Source organism: Sapajus apella, unplaced genomic scaffold (genome assembly GCF_009761245.1).
Source record: "Sapajus apella isolate SASKATOON/1434 unplaced genomic scaffold, GSC_monkey_1.0 scaffold132, whole genome shotgun sequence".
NCBI classification, from domain to species: domain Eukaryota; kingdom Metazoa; phylum Chordata; class Mammalia; order Primates; family Cebidae; genus Sapajus; species Sapajus apella.
The window spans coordinates 3,555,669-3,573,306 of record NW_022437072.1 but is presented as its reverse complement, the minus strand read 5'-3'; the positions used below and the strand labels follow the sequence as shown (position 1 = coordinate 3,573,306).

The following is a 17,638-nucleotide window of genomic DNA, read 5'->3' as shown; positions in this document are numbered from 1 at the left end:
TGACATCCTAAAAAATGATGCTGCCTGAGGGGCCATGTACCAGTATAAAAAAGCAATGTAATAAGCAAATCACTTAAGAAAATTTATCTGAACTGTCCTTGTCTGATTCCATCCATTTCTGTTCCCTTCCAAGTTACCACATTGTGTTCCCGTCAGCTTCTGGAATTAAATTTATAACTCTCTTGAATAGTACCCTTGCATGACAATTAGTTGACCTCATGATGGCTTTTGGATCTCAAACAAATCCTGATGAATTACCAGCATCATCTCATACATTTTCAGTCTTTCAGATAGATTCTGTTTTTGCTCAGTACCCTCTTGCCAAAGAGTAATGTGGTACATAACAAAAATAACTTTATTTTTGTTTGCCAAAGGGAATGTTTTCTCCACCAGGAACAATCATTCTTAGGAAGTAGTAGCTAGATGTAGTCATATGCAAACAAAAATCGAAACTGTTTTATTTTGTTTTCCTAGTTCCAAAAATACATTAACATTATGGAAGAATGGGTCCAGGTTTTAAAAGCATTATTGTTAAGTCAACTAGGTATATTTAAAATGGCTCCGAAATTTAGCAATGAGGAAGATGTAACACCAGAATAATACTGTCAGCTTATATGTACTGTGTGTTTTCTATGATTCCAACATCTGGTTTGTGTTACCTCATTTAATCTAACCCAAGGAAGCTGATATTGTTTTTCACAGAAGAGATAAATAATCACTGAAAAGTTAAATAACACAAAAGCTTGTACAGTTGGGACTCAGATTAGGCAATCAACCTCCGGGGTCCAGGCTCTTGACTCTTAAAACATACTTAAGAAGGCGTCGCAGAGCTCGGAGTGACTAAGCGGAAGAAGAAAAAGAAGGACAAAGACAAAGCGAAACTCCTGGAAGCAATGGGAACGAGCAAAAAGAACGAGGAGGAGAAGCGGCGCGGCCTGGACAAGCGGACCCCGGCCCAGGCGGCCTTCGAGAAAATGCAGGAGAAGCGGCAAATGGAAAGGATCCTGAAGAAAGCATCTAAAACCCACAAGCAGAGAGTGGAGGACTTTAACGACACCTGGACACACTCACGGAGCACTGCGACATTCCCAAAGTCAGCTGGACGAAGCAGCTGCCTGCACCGGGATGGAGCAGCTTCGAGAGTTCGCCAAAGGCCCCGCTGGGGTTGTGTGTGTTTCCGTTGGTATATTCTAGACACACAGCTTTACACACACCCTCGCGTCTTCTGCTACAGACTGCTCTTCGAAGCTGTGCACCCTCATTCTGGAACTTGATTAAAGTAAAATTGTCCTTGTTAAAAAAAAAAAAAAGGAATGATGCAGAAATGAGATGTACTTAGAAAATATAGATTTTTTTAAAGCTTATAGACAATTTGAAAATGTTCATATATCCTTCCTGATAACCCGTTAGACAATACTCAGACTTTAAAATGGCTTTTAAAGTCCTAAACGTGGTAGCAATGACTTGTGATCTGCGATGATCCATTAAGAATCTATTAGAGATTGGCCGGGCGCGGTGGCTCAAGCCTGTAATCCCAGCACTTTGGGAGGCCGAGGCGGGTGGATCACGAGGTCAAGAGATCGAGACCATCCTGGTTAACACGGTGAAACCCCATCTCTACTAAAAATACAAAAACTTAGCTGGACATGGTGGCGCGTGCCTGTAATCCCAGCTACTCAGGAGGCTGAGGCAGGAGAATTGCCTGAACGCAGGAGGCAGAGGTTGCGGTGAGCCGAGATCACGCCATTGCACTCCAGCCTGGGTGGCAAGAGCGAAACTCCATCCCAAAAAAAAAAAAAAAAGAATCTATTAGAGATTATGATGAATTATTTTTATTATTTTATTTATTTTTAAAAAATTGCTTTTTAGGTTCTGGGGTACATGTAAAGAACATGCAAGATTGTTGCATAGGTACATACATGGCAGTGTGATTTGCTGCCTTCCTCCCCATCACCTATATCTGGCATTTCATATTGCTTCTAAAATGTGCTTTTCTTGTACTTGTAGAGTTCTTAAGCTTTATTCAGCAAAGATAAGTGAATTTATTATATAAAATGAGAAAAATGCTATTTATATATCCATTATAAATTTCTTATCAATTGCATTTTCAATATATTTTTAAAGCCACTGAAGGCGGGCAGCACAGAACATTCTAGAAAAAAAAGACATTGTACTTTTTGTGGTAAACTTACCTTCTTTGTAAAAATACTTTTGTGGGGTCTCTTTTGGAGATTTAGTCAGTTCAGGCTGTTATTACAAATTACCACAGTATGGGCATTTTATAAACAACAGAAATTCATTTCTTACAGTTCTGGAGGCTGGAAATCTAAGATCTAGGTGCCAACATGATCAGGTGTTAGTGAGGCCCCCTTCTGAGTTGTAAACTGCTGAATTGTATTCTCTCAGGGCAGGAAGACAGCTCTTTAGCATCTTTTTAGAAGGCACTAATTCCATTCCTGAGGGATCTACTCTCATGACCTCAGTACCTCTCAAAGACCCCACCACCAAATACTATCACAATGGGATTAGGATTTTAACATGAATTTTGTGGTTACACAAATATTCAGTTAGTTGGCAAGACCCTTACTATTATCACAGAGAAGTGTCTTTCCTGACTGCTATACAACTGGAAGAAAGTCATTGCTATGATATGAACAAAAAATAAGGGTGTATTTTCTATAAAATCAAATCGATAAATTGAGATAAATTTATAATTTTAAACATAAAGCAAAATAAAATACCTACAAGAGCCCTGCAGGATAGGTAAGATAATGTTGGCCATATTATGGAGACTGTACAACAAATTTTACAGGATATGCATGACAGGATATACATAAAGAGAGACTAAAAGTTAAATCCTGGATCTTGAAAAACTCCCACTTTCTAGAAAACTACCATTTCTCAAGCTTATATATATATACTATTAATTTCAAAATGTTTGTAGAAACTCTTGCATGTAATGTCATCTTGAGAGTTCAAAGCATTACTTGGATGCTTCTTGGAATAGTGCTTGCCAGTTCTTATACAGATGAAAAATTTTCTGTGACAACTGTTTTTTAACTACATTCACTGTGTTTTCTTCTTGTGTGTGTGTATGTGTGTGTGCTTGTGTTGCAGAGAAGGCCAGCAGTCGCCAGAACAATGGCAGAAGATGTACGGTAGATGTTCTGGGAATGAAGTCTACCACATTGTTTTGGAAGAAAGTACATTTTTTGCTGAATATGAAGGAAAGAGTTTCACATATGCCTCTTTCCATGCACACAAAAAGTATGTTTCTGTCTCAGAGAACAGTTAAAATATCAATCAATCAATCAAGCATATCATGTGAAAGGAGTTTTCAAAAATACAATGAATATTGTGCTCATGAGTTTAAGCGTTCTGGAATTTTTGCCACAATATTCTCCAATGTTGAAACATTTGAACCCTAGTGTCTGTATGGAAGATTGTCAGGAGGAAATTATAATTTATAGGAATATTTTGTTTAGCAACTTTTAAACTCTTTTAAAATATTTTAATCCATTAAGAATTTACAAACACATGAAAATCTTCTTTACATATCTGAATTTTAAGGTGTTGATTAAAAACTAAAACAAAGTAGTACAAATATTTATAAAAATATACATTTAAAAAAATCTCTGATGGTGGCCCTTGTTTTGGCCAGAGAAATAAGTTAAAAAGTAAATAAAACTACCTTCCAATTCAAACATAGAACATTTTTTTCTTTTCCTTTAAAAAAAAAAAAGTATTTACTTAAAAAATAAAAATATATGTATATAATGAAAATAATATCTATCTGAAATGTTTTCGTATAATATATTTTGGAGGATTTATGTCTATGAAGTCTACTAATCTCTTATGTAATGTACAAGAGCTCACAACTTACAGTGCATTCACTTATGATTTTTTGACCTTGATGGTACAAAACAATAGCCATTCAGTAGAAACCATACTTTCAGTATCCATATAATCATTCTGTTTTTCACTTTCAGTAGAATATTCAATAAACTATGTAAGATATTTAACACTTTATTATAAAATAGGCTTGGTATTAGATGATTTTGCCCAACTGTAGGCAACGTAAGTGTTTTAAGTATGTTTTAGGTTGGCTAAGCTAAAACTATGATCTTTGGTTGTCTAGATGTATTAAAAACATTTTTTATTTAACAATATTTTCAACTTAGGCTGGTTTATCAGGACATAACTTTCATAAGTCAAGGAGCTTCTGTATTCTACTTTACTTCTCAATGTAATTATATTGATACATATATTTTATTGCTTAAAAATATCTTTAAACTTAATTAAATTTGTATCACTTTAAGGCACATTGAAATAAAAATACTGAGAATGATTTGTGTTTAGAGGAAACCCCAAAGAACATATTAAAAATTGTTTAAGGTGCCTATTACATTTAAAGTTTGCTATTTTTTTCTGATTAAGTGCGTACCTATTTAAGACTATTGAAAATAATTTTTTTTCTAAAATTTAAAGTAAACCAAATATGATAAATTTAGTGACCCTTGTTGTCTTTCAGGTTACCACAGTAAGTTTCTTTCCTTTGGCCAATAGTTTTAAACTTCCTTTTTTTTAACCAAAGTAAGAAATACTTTTATGTTTTTTGACTAAAGTAAAATTTTTGTAAAAATTTGCAAAATAACATTACCCTTAGTGTATAACATGCACTCATGTTTCTTATGTTCTTCCATTCATTTTTATTTAAATATAAATTTATAGGGGTCATAGTCACCTAAATTTGTTTTATAACACACTAAGAACATAGTTTATTTTCCTGTAAAAATGAGGATCTTGACCTTCTAGACATTTCAAGCTTTAAAAAACCATTATTTAAAGCGTTTCTTTTCCTCAGCCTAACAATAATTTACTAACTTTCTTACAAACTCTTATTTTCTTTTTTAAATTAAGGTTTGGTGTCTGCTTGATTGGTGTAAGGAGGGAAGATAATAAAAACATTTTGCTGAATCCAGGTCCTCGATACATTATGAATTCTACAGACATATGTTTTTATATTAATATTACCAAAGAAGAGAATTCAGCATTTAAAAACCAAGACCAGCAGAGAAAAAGCAATGTTTCAAGGTCATTTTATCATGGACCTTCCAGATTACCTGTACATAGCATAATTGCCAGCATGGGTAAGTATTGAAAAATTTGAAAATATAATTAATTTATTCCTAAAATAAAAAGTAATGATAAATACAAATACATTTCAGTTTTTATTAAAAGTTTAAAGCCAAATTTTAAACATGCTGCATTTTTACAAAGTAGGTATGATTAGGTATACATACAATGTATGTATACCTAATAGGTACACAGCATAGTATTTCTGAGTTGCGATTTTTTTTTTAAGTAAGATATTAGCCTATTAGCCTACTGTGGTTGCATGTAGCTATAATACCACCTATTCTGGAGGCTGAGGTGGAAAAATTTCCTGATCCAGGAGTCTGAGAACACCTTGGGCAACATAGAAAGACCCTGTGTCCAAAAAAAAAAAAAATCAATCTGAGATATTACAAAAATAAAACCAACTATCATTTTATATTTCTGATTGTATTATAAGCACCATACGCTTTTATATTTCTTTTTTAAGGTCTCTTTGTAATTATCACCAACAGAGGCTATTTCAAATATTCTTCATTTTTCTCAAAATTCTCTTTCCATCTCCCACCTCACTCTCACCATTGAACTTGGCTTCTACCACATAGAAGAAAAAAGATAAAAGAAAAATACCTCCATGCAAATAAGAATTTCTTTACAGTTTTGCTTCCTAACCACCTACAAACATTTAGTATCTGTCACAAGGAAAATGTGCCCTTTTTAACTAACACAGATACATTCATTTATTCCGTTGACCATGCTCTTGTTCCTCCTCAGAGACTTTACTCTTTAATCCATCCTCATTACCTAACTTCATTTTCTATTCAGAATCTCTGGCTGATCTCTCCCCTCTCTCCCCTCTCCCCTCTCCTCCCCTCTCCCCTCTCCCCTCTCCCCCCTCCCCTCTCCCCTCTCCCCTTTCCCCTCTCCCCGTCCCCCCTCCTCTCAGTTCAATGTGACATCTGCAGTCATATCACTGAAACTATGTTGGCAAGGTCACCACTCCTCTCTTTGTCGCTATATCTAATGATTGTCTTCCCAGTATATGACAAGAATATTGACCATGTTCTTCAGAAACACTCTAATGCCTTTTTTTCTGCATTGTACACATTCACTTTCCCTGTATGGTCACATCTGTTCTCATGGATTCAATTGTCCATCAACTGATGTTTTCTTTATCTAAAGTATTAACTCAACATCTCAGAGCAGCAGGAACTGCCTACTGGTTATTTCTATTTGAGTATTTTGCAGGAAAAACTAACACAGCATATTCAAATTAAACCGATTTATACAGTCTCATTCAACACCACCATTTTCTCCTTCTCTCTCTCTTTTTTTTTGCTAAAATGCAGTTGACACCGTTATCCTTTGATTTGTAAAGTCACAGTTCTGACTTTTCACCAACTTGCTCTTCTTATACCTCATAGTTAACCAGATTCTGTGGAATCTGATCAGTGCATAGCCCCGGAATCATTCAGTTCTTCCCATGTCCACCACCAGCGTCATCCTGCTCTGTGCCTCCGCCCTCCCCTCCCTGAACGGCGGGGCCAGCAACCTCATCTTCATTCCCTGCCTCCAGCCTCGCCACCCTGTACTCGATTCCACACCCGGAGATCAGAGTCATACTTTTTAAACAGAGTTTTGATAACATCGTTTTCCTGAGTAAATCGCCTGCTTTCTCTAACTTTTATAATGTGACATAACTTATAAATAGGATAACCAAAAGTTTTGGTTTGCATTAGGCAATCCCAGTTTTCTTAGGAATGTTCCAGTTTCTTAGGATTGCTCCAATTTATATAATTGTCCTGATGTGATTATTAAACACAACCCCTTTTACTCTTCAGCATCAGAAAATAAATTAGTCAGTCACTTTCTTTAGAGGCTTTTTATGAATGGTATTTTCTGACTTTTCTGACCCCTCATTTTACCACCCCTTCGACTGCTCTCCTAAGCTCCAATCTTTCTTACTTTCTTTCAATCTTCACTTACTTTGTTTCAATTTTTCGTCAATGGGCCCTAACACATTAAGTTTCCTCTGACAGGAACTACACCCCATACCCCAACATGGCTAAGTAATGACTTCTAATCCTTTATGTCTCAGTCTAAATATCACTCCCTCCAAACACTATTCCATGGTTCTACCTAGACTTTCTTAGGTAACCCTATTTGTCATTGACATATTTTTAGTCTATACTAGCAATACTCATTTTTAATGTACTCAAAAAGTATTTATTGATTACCTAATAGGTAACCCGAAAGGTATTTATTGAATATGTAATACGTACCCTGAAAAGTATTTATTGAGTACCTAATATGTACCAAGAACTGTCGTAAGTTTTTGTGATAAAACATTACTGAAATAACAAAGATCCTTAGTTCACAAAGTAGATGTAAAAATAAAGTAAATTACTTAGTGTATTAGTGGGTTATAAGTTAAAAGGGAAAAAATAAAAGAAGAAAGCAGAGCTAGTATAGGAGATAATTAATTTTGGGAGGAGTGGGTTTTTAAGTGAAGTGGTTAGAAGGCCAGAAGGTGATGTTTGAGCAAATACTTGAAGGAAATGAGGAATTTGTCCCCTGGAGGTCCGGAAAGAGCATTCCTGGCAGAGATAACAGCTGGCGCAAAGGCCCTAAAGTGAGAGCCTGGCTAGGCCCCAGGAACGGTCAAGAGGTCCTTGTGTCTCAGGCACAGTGAGTGCTGGAAGAGTAGCAGGAGATGAAGAGGAACAGGTAGAAAGAGGCCAGATCCTGTTGGGCTTTCTAAGTCCATATGAGGACTGCAGCTTCTACTCTCACTGGAGCGGGAATTATTGCAAGGTTTTATGTAGAGCCATGACCTGAACTCACCTGTGCTGACTTGCTTTAGTACTCCACTCAGGCTGCTGTTGAACATAGATGGTTTGGAGCAAGGATCAGACTATTTTCAAATGGAAGTGGTAAGAAGGAGAAAATTTTGGATGTACCTGGAGGATAGTCAGAATTCCTTGAAAAATGGAATTGATACTGTGAAAAAAAGAGAAGTGTGAAGAAATAGAATGTTTTTGGATTAAGCAACTAGAGAAGGAATGGCCATAAATTGAGAGGAAAAGCTAGGGGAATGCAGGTTTTGGGAGGTCAAGGGAAGATAAAGAGCAATTTGGATCACCTTGAAGATGTCTAACAGGAAGTTAGAGATAAGAGTCTGGATTTCAGGAGAGAGATAGGCTGAAAAAGTAAATTTTTTATTTCTGATCTTATGTACTGTATTTAAAGCCATAAAACTGAATGAGATCATTGAGGAAATGAGTACAGCAAGAAAAAATGAAAGACAAAGGTCAGACCTCTGCAGTATGTACTAAGATTAGTATCAGGGGGGTGAGAAGAAACCAGCAAAGTGGACCAAAGAGGAGCTATCGGCAGGGTTGAAGGAAGACCAGATGAGTGTGGTGTTCTGGAATGCACATGAGCTAAGTGCATCAAGAGAACAGCATGGTAAGCATGTCAAATGCTGCTGATAGGCCATATAACTAAGGACTGAGAAGTGTCCATGGAATTTAGCAATGCAGTGATCATCGTTCACCCTGATAGGAGTTGTTTCAGTGGAGTGGTGGGGGACAATGCCAGATTGGAGTGGGTTTGGGAAAGAATGGTAGAAGACAAATTAGGAACAGCCTAGATCTGGAGAGTTCTTAAAACGTCTGACTGCCGAAAGGAGAAAAGAAATGGCTTTGTAGCTAGTGTTGAAATATAAAGAAGTAATAAAGGCAGAGAGATTGAGGGTTTGTATAATAGATTGTGTATAATTATAAGCCATGGAACTTAATTTAAGTAAGGAAGTGAAAAGATGTCTTTTGGTTAAAAGAGACTGAAAGGAGAATGGATTAATCGATTCTTATTCCAGTGAAAATCAAGAGGGAGAGAGCTGGAAAGACAAGGTGCAGGTGTCAGAGAACGAGATGCCAGAAGGAGAGAAGATGTGCAGCAAGTAATGATTACAAAAGCCAAGGTGTGACCATGAGAAGGAATGACAGAGTGATAGAAGAAGACACTACTAGCAGGGAGGACAAGGAGCTGGGTCTGGAGTGTTGGAAGGATCATCTATGTGTGTAGTGAAAACGGCCAAAAATCAGGACAGACGAGGAGAGACTAATGGTGATGCAAGAGCGAAGCTGCCCGTGTGTGTTCTGTTGCATAGGCATAGATATGGGGAGCAGGGAGAGTCTGACTTAAACAGGGTTCTGTTTTGTCAAGAGGGTGGAATGAAGCAAAAAGACATCAAGGGATCCAGGGGTCTATGCAAGAAAATAATCATAATGCTTATACATAGGTAATTTGGAATTCAAGACAGGTAAGAAGAGAAGAGAGAATATCAAGGGAAAGAGAGAGACAAACTCTGGTATCATCAGTAGAGCTGAAGTTCCAGCATGGTAAAATCATAGCTGGAGTTGGGAAATCAGTGAGAGTGACCTGAAATGACAAGAAATAGTGGTGGTCAAAGGGTGAATGCCTAAAAATATGTACAACATTGTTATTATTGGTTATAACAAGGTCTGAAAAATGACTGTGGAAGTGAAGGGCTGAGATAAGGTCATATTTTCTTCAGTTCATGTTACTATAATGAGGAAGAAGGTTGGAAGGTCAGAGGTTTAAGGAAAGCAGAATTTTAAACAGTCATGTCCCACATAAAGACAATTCAGTCAGTGATGGTGCGGCATACAGTGATAGTCCCGTAGGACTGTAATACCATATTTTTACTGTACATTTTCTGTGTTTCGGTTATCGTTGTGTTACAGTTGACTACAGCATTCGGTACAGTAACACGCTTACAGATTTGCAGCCTAGGAGCAGTAGGCCACACCGTACCGCCTATGTACCGTATAGCCTAGGAGAGTAGGCTGTCTCCTCTAGGCTTGTCTAAGTATACTCAATGATGTTTGAACAAAAAGAAATCACCAAATGTTATATTTCTCAGAACATATTCCTCTTTTTAAGCAACATGTGGCTGTAATTGTTTCAAAGAATGGGACAAAGTAAAGACTAACGACTTAGAAGGATGACCACATACCACTGAGTGCGTAAATGCAACGAATAATCATGAAATATGATGTCATTCATCATTATTTTCTCTAAGAGAGGGACCTCAATTTTTCATAAATTGATATTAAAATTAATTTTTAAATTTCATTAAAAATCACAAAGGGAATTGCTTCTTCTGCCTACCATTCCTTGAATGCCTCAAGTATTTAATAGCCTTAAGCCACTTGGCATAGGCTTGCCATTCTTACTGCCTCCAGATACTCCCATGACTTGTGTGTTCCTTACTGTATTTCAGGTCAAAAATCAAATGTCCTGACTTAACAGTGTCCTTCTTTCTTAGCAAATAAAAGCTCCATTCCTCTCCCTGCATGCTACTTATCACTATCTACAATTATCCATTTATTTGTCTGCTTGCTGCTATGGGTTTCATCATGTAGAAACTTTGTTGTCTTCTCTGCACATTTCAAGTACCTGGAGCAGTGCTCCCCATATGTGGCAGCCAATAAATATTCATTTTATAAAAAATAAATGTAATATATCAGCAGCCCTGGTACTTTAAAAAGTGATCGCAAATCAATTACAAAAAGATAGCTCAGTAGGAAAGGAGGCTCTTGAACCCAAGAGGCAGAGGTTGCAGTGAGCTGAGATTGTGCCACTGCACTCCAGCCCGGAGGCTAGAGTGAGACTCTGTCTTCAAAAAAAAAAAAAAAAAAGAAGAAGAAGAAGAAAAGAAAAGTGGGGAAAGACACAATAAGAAATTCACAAAATGGACATGGTGAACAACAAAAGAATAAATTGGAACATCAGAGTATACTTCTTCACTTTAAATTTCTGTATACTTCAGGATTATACAAATGCCATGTTTTGTGCTATAGAGCAACACTCTGCAAGTATACTTTTATGCAAATAGAGATTTTTCTTGTCCAGAGAAATGTCCATGTGCAAAAGAAATATTTGGCTGTCAGAACTAAACATACACACACACATAAATATATACTATATCTATCTTGATTATGTTCATTATATTTCATATTTCATTTAACTTTCTATACTAGTGATCAATATGCTAAACGCCTTGATGAATTGTCATGTTTTATTATTTTAGGTACTGTGGCTATAGACTTGCAAGACACAAGCTGTAGATCAGCAAGTGGCCCTACCCTGTCTCTTCCTACAGAAGGAAGTAAAGAAGTAAGAAGACCTAGTATTGCTCCTGTTTTAGAGGTTGCAGATACATCATCAATTCAAACATGTGATCTTCTAAGTGACCAATCAGAAGATGAAACTACACCAGATGAAGAAATTTCTTCAAATTTAGAGTATGTTCAGATACTTGAAGGTGTAAGATTACTGGGTTTTGTGCTAATGTCCTTAAGTATTTTCTTTAGGTACCTTCCCGATAGGTAAGGAGCTAATGATCTTTCCTTCTGAACATCCTAGAATCATTCCTATATACTTCAACCAAAACACACCGCTAGTGGCCAGTATATTCTTAACTGCAGAGCATAATGAACCCTCAACTTTCTGGCTTCAACATATATTTCCATTCTCTTAATTATCCTTTATCCTCAAGGAAAAAAAGATATAAATCAGTGTTCCCAAGATATAAACTTCATTTTCATAATTATATGCTTTTTATAGTATATTGTACTTTATACTTTGGATTTATTTTATTACACATCCGTACTGAAGTTCAATCAATTATTCGATGAAAGGTAAATGCAGCCCCTACATTAAGCTTTCCTTACGTATCTTTATGTTCAGTACTTCCATACAGTGTGCATTAATTAATATTTCAAAGGTATGAATAAAAGGAGTACTGTTTCCCTTTCCTAAGCTTTCATAATTAATAAGAGTACCAATCTATGTAGTGTTAATCACATTGTAGCCTGCAGTAGAGTTTTTTAACATATCTTACTCTACATATTAAATTGTCCTTCTTCAGGAAACACAGCCGTGCACAGCCTTGACCGTGGAGTCCTAACTACATTGTTTGCCATGACAGTACCACTTTATTGACTCTGTACAAGTGACTTTAAAAACTGGCCAATAATTTATTTACCTGTAAATGGGGCGTAATTACTACTTCATAAAGCTATGCAGCGATTAACTGAGATAATGGAGAAAAATTGCTTATGCCAAAACAATGTTTTGTGCAGAGTAAGCATTCAATTAGTATTAATTACTGTTAGTCATAGTATGGGTGCTGTGGCATTGGGAACATAACATCTTAACATTTCTTCCAGGATCTTTCATAAAATGTAAATTCAAGTAATGTTGAATTCAACTAAAAAGAATTAAAATATTATTGAAGCGTGAAAATATTCTTTGCTTTAATTTCTCACACTTAAAAAATTATTGTAAGAAAGGTTGATGTACCCACGAAACAAAATGTGCTCTCCAAAGAAATTAATGGTCAGAATCCTCAAATATATTTGGAATCTAGGATGGAAACAGGGAGAGGTTTGGCAACCAGTGTCTTCACAGGAAACAGTGTTTTGGAGTGTGATTGAAATTCTTTCCTTACACTTCTTAAAAAATTGAGAGGTAAAAGGGTTTTTTTTTTTTATTTCTAGAAAAATGAAAGAGATGTTGCAGTAATTATGGAGATTACCCACTTCTAAATTTAAAAAATTTTACCCTCTAATTTTATCTTTCAGCCAATAAAGTTTATGTCCTGAAAATACTGATTTGCATCTCTTCTTTAGGGATAAAACAGTTTAAACTAGGTCTGAAATGTTATGGCTTAGCAGGTAAATTTGTTAAAATCAAACACTTCCTTATTGGGGGATAAGAAGATATTCTTTTCGCTAAATTTTATTTTATTGCATAATTTTCATTTATGCTGCTACATTTTAGAAGTTTCATTCGGAAAGTCAATATAGCTGAAATATGCAGGTGGCTGTTTTTCAGAAGTCAGCAGGTGAAATGTCTGTGATAATGTTTTAAGCATGATTCCAACAAAAACTCTGTTTCTAACCAATTAACTCTGTTATTTATTCCCTTTTGGTTATGTATTTATGGCTAATGAATATTGATAGAGCAAATCATAACAATGCATTTTGCTTTAAATGTATTTTGTAAAAATTAACACTACTTTTTTTTTTAATGAAAATCTTCTAAGCTGAGAGCAAATTTTTTCTAAAAAGGAACAGGCAATAAGTATTTCAGGCGTTTTGATCCCTGTTGCAGCTACTAGCTCTTACCAAAGCACAAAAACACCCATATGCAATACATACATAAATGAGCGTGGCTGAGATACTGAAATTTGAACTGCATTTAATTTTTACTTGACAACCATTTAACAATATAAAAACAACCCTCAGCTTGCAGAACCATGTGGTAGGCCATATTTTATCTCGGGGCCACAGTTTGCCTACCTCCCTTCTTAACTACATCTTTATCAAAATATAATCGTAACACAGAGTTATTGATATAATGTGATCAAAACAGAGGAACATGGCCATAACTTAATTTCCCAAATTTGCATGCCTTATTCAAGGGTAATATTTTGTATTGTTTTACAGGTATGCTAAAGGTTACCCACCTTATTCTCCATATATTGGAAGTTCACCCACTTTTTGTCATCTCCTTCATGAAAAAGTACCATTTTGCTGCTTAAGATTAGACAAGGTAAGCACTTGTTGCTAAAAGAAATGAAAGTCAGAGAAAATTAATTTGTAAAAATGTATACCTTGGGCCAGGCGCAGTGGCTTACGCCTATAGTTCCAGCACTTTGGAAGGCCAGGGTGGGTGGATCACTAGGTCAAGAGATCAAGACCATCCTGGCCAACATGGTGAAACTCCATCTCTACTAAAAAAAAAGAAAAAAAAATTACAAAATTAACTGGGCTTGGTGGTGTGCGCCTGTAGTCCTAGCTACTTGGGAGTCTGAGGCAGGAGAATTGCTCAAACCCAGGAGGCAGAGGTTGCAGAGAGCCAAGATTGCACCACTGCACTCCAGCCTAGCAACAGAGCTAGACTCCGTTTCAAAAAAAAGCATACCTTGATGTCCTCTTGCAGCAAGTTTTAGCTTACAATAAAACAAGGCCTGGTGCGGTGGCTTACACCTGTAATCCCAGCAATTTGGGAAGCTAAGACGGGTGGATCACAAAGTCAGGAGTTCAAGACCAGCCTGGCCAAGATAGTGAAACCCCATCTCTACTAAAAGAAAAAAAATTAGCTGGAAGTAGTTGCAGGTGCCTGTAATCCCAGCTACTTAGGAGGCTGAGGCAGAGAATTTCTTGAAATCGGGAGGCAGAAGTTGCAAGTGGAGATCACACCACTGCACACCAGCCTGGGCAACAGAGCGAGACTCCATCCCAAAAAACAAACAAACAAACAAAACACACACACACAGACATACAAATTGTTGACTCTTTCAACATCAGGCTACAAACCAGCAATTCATTTTTCTTGTCCATGCACACTTTTATTTTTTACTGTAGATTGCAGAAATGGGCATAGAAAAATGTAGCTATTTTCAAATTTGTTAGAAAATAAGTATTTACATGGTTAGATTAATTTTACATTTTTATATATCTCAAATGTTTTTACCAAATTTTAATGGAATATAAAAATGGCATTTCTTTGTATAATTTTTCTTCTCTAGAGTTGCCAGCATAACTACTATGAGGATGCAAAAGCCTATGGATTCAAAAATAAACTAATTATAGTTGCAGCTGAAACAGCTGGAAATGGATTGTATAACTTTATTGTTCCTCTCAGGGCATACTATAGACCAAAGAAAGAACTTAATCCCATAGTACTGCTATTGGATAACCCGTAAGTATATTTTAAGATACACAAACAAGATAAAGTTTTTAATATTATATTAATGTGTGTCAGAAATAATTGCCTGCAATATGCTGATAGTATTTTAAATCAGATACATTATGGTAAATGACCCATTGGGAGATATATTCGGTGCTGTGATACAAAATATGTCATTGACTATGATTATGTTTCAGAAGTACTACTAAAATATCACTGGGATATTCTGAGAATTTTATTTAAAACTGTTTTGCAAGTGATCATCTACTCATAATACCACAGGAAACAGGCCACTGAAATAATTACTGCAATTTTCCTTAAATTAGTCAACTAAGCCTGACAAATCTCTGCCAAAACTGGACATTTTTTTTTGTCTTTCTAAAGAACCATTAATTATCAGAAAAGCATTTACTGATCCATTTTTATATAACAAAAAGCATCATCATAAGTTATGATTGGACCACTGTTAAACCATACATGCTGTAACATAATAGGAGTTATGCTTTACTATGTACATTTATTTTGAAAATATTGGATTGGTTTACTTTTGTTAAATAAGACTAAGCATTTCAAAATTCTTATGCAAATATAAATATAGGTCACTGAATGCAATGGTCAAAGCCATTTTATTCTAAAATTATAATATTCGTCTGTTTGACTGGAAATTAGTAGCAGGTGTCTTTAATACCGTATTTTAAAATTCTCTCACTCTCCTCTTCCATTCCAATGTGATGCAAATGTGAAGGTGAACTATTAATAAATCAGGCAAAATTCTGTTGCCCTGTCTCTGCCTTTCAAAATTATCAAAAGAAGTTTCTCATAAAAGAGACATCTCCTCGGTACATTATAACTTTATGGTGTTGGTTATTCTGACTATACCAATATCAAAATACTTACTGATGAAACTTTCTTAGCATCATCACTTTAAGAATAATCGACTCCAGAAATTCAGCACGCTTGTAGAATTTTCACTTGAAGAATTTTCAGATATGATTACTCAATGTAATTGAGTAATTACATTGAGTAATCATATCTGAAAATTAAAAAATTGATTACTCAATTTTTCTATACCTCTTTGGCATCTAAGGAAAGCTGAGGCATATTTAGGGTAAATGTACGGGAACAGAAACTTGGACCAAATTTCGGAAGAAATAAAAGATTGTTAAAATAAATTTTAGAACAATCAAAGTTGCGTTGTGGTATGTCTGTGGCAACACAGTGGTTGTAAATCACTTCTTTCAAACATAGCCTTAATTCTGAAGCATCTCTGATAGGAAGCTCTGAGGAATTGGCTGAGCTGCCACACGAGAGATGCCTGACTATGGGAGTTCAAATGTGTTAGCTTTGACTTCTTTGACTTATGGTATATCCACTGTCCTGAAAGTAGAATTTAAGACAAGGGCATTTGCCAACATTGCTTAGAGTAGCTCCTACTTGTATGGCTTGGATCAAACAGGATCAATTGAGGTACCAGGTTACAGACAGGAAGATAGGAAGTGATTTGAAAAAAAGTGGAACTGTGCTTACAGCATCCTTCTGATAGGACTCAGGCAAAATTGTATTTTCCTCCTCTTTACATAATTTCAAGATAGTTTCTTGTGCTGAAGTGAAAACCTTCCTGCCAAAAATCAGTCTCTTCATATTTAGGACTGTAGTTTACTCTGTGAACAGAAATGGACCCCTCATTTTCAGTCTCCAGTCTTGCTAAGTAATCTTATGTCGAATCTCTGCGTCTTCATTTCCAGCATCAGGCAGGTGACAGGAGCTCGGAAGTGCTTTACATCTGTTGTAGATTAGGAGTGCTTCACTTGTATGTCTGATATAGATTTTAGAATAGCTGTAACCAAATCAATCCCTTTCTGTTTGGTTTTGAATAAACAAGGTACAAAAATGTCTGTTACTGAATGATTGATTTGTGTATTCAGATTATAAAATCAATTCTGTGATTGATCAAGGAATGAGAGAAGGAACTGTATAGCCAGTCTTCATTTCTTGATCAATCACAGACTAATCTGAAAACTACTTCTCCTAATTACTGACAGCTGTATTTCTGTATAAACATAGAAGTGACTTTTATCAGGGAATAATTCATTTGAATAAAACCCTAAGGATTATTCAAAAAAGTTAATATTATTTACCTCCATCCTGCATTCATAATTATAATGATCATTGATCATTTACTACATGATGATCATCATACTACACAATTTATTTTACATTCTAGTCCCACAAGTCACATATTTACAATACATATATACTGATGATTTAGTCTTAGACAGATGTGCCGAGCTGTTTAAAATCTCAAATCACAATATAAACATTTAAATAAACCGAAAGCTGTGTGACATTGCCACAACACTTGTCTCTTATTTTAAGAAGATGTAACAGAGACACAAAGAAGGTGAATGACCTTTTTCATGGCCAATTCTTGAATTAGACCTTTCTATGAAATTTCTATTTTATTTTTCTTTCAACTTACAGGTTTTTGATATATGAAAAAATATATATTGCTTGCTCATTCTTTTTGAAAACAGAAATATGTCTTAACTTTGAATTATTTTTGCATTAAAAGTTCCCTTTGCCTTCCTAATGGTTTACACTTTGGAATCTAACAATTTACATTATATTGTTATTCAACAATTCTTTCAGGATTTGACTTTATTTCAAAGAGTTAGGTTGAAAGTGCATGCTGTAAAATATATTAGCTTTCTGTGTACTTCCCGAAAGTATGTCTAGT

General features: G+C 35.6%; 2 protein-coding genes across 9 annotated transcripts in view; both read left to right on the top strand.

The window, feature by feature from the left end:
- The window catches only part of KCNT2 (potassium sodium-activated channel subfamily T member 2), a 412,694-nt gene that overhangs the window by 300,031 nt on the left and 95,025 nt on the right, over positions 1-17,638 (top strand). For all 8 annotated transcript variants that reach the window (XM_032262881.1, XM_032262880.1, XM_032262875.1 and 5 more), the window contains exons 15-19: positions 3,118-3,267; positions 4,921-5,150; positions 11,234-11,447; positions 13,656-13,761; positions 14,741-14,913. In XM_032262881.1, coding sequence (XP_032118772.1) covers positions 3,118-3,267; positions 4,921-5,150; positions 11,234-11,447; positions 13,656-13,761; positions 14,741-14,913 — 873 coding nt within the window. The remainder of the gene's footprint in view (positions 1-3,117; positions 3,268-4,920; positions 5,151-11,233; positions 11,448-13,655; positions 13,762-14,740; positions 14,914-17,638) is intronic.
- Positions 795-1,289, top strand: LOC116539725. Its single transcript, XM_032262883.1, has one exon. The coding sequence runs from the start codon at positions 894-896 to the stop codon at positions 1,272-1,274; it is 381 nt and encodes a 126-aa protein (XP_032118774.1). The 5' UTR covers positions 795-893; the 3' UTR covers positions 1,275-1,289.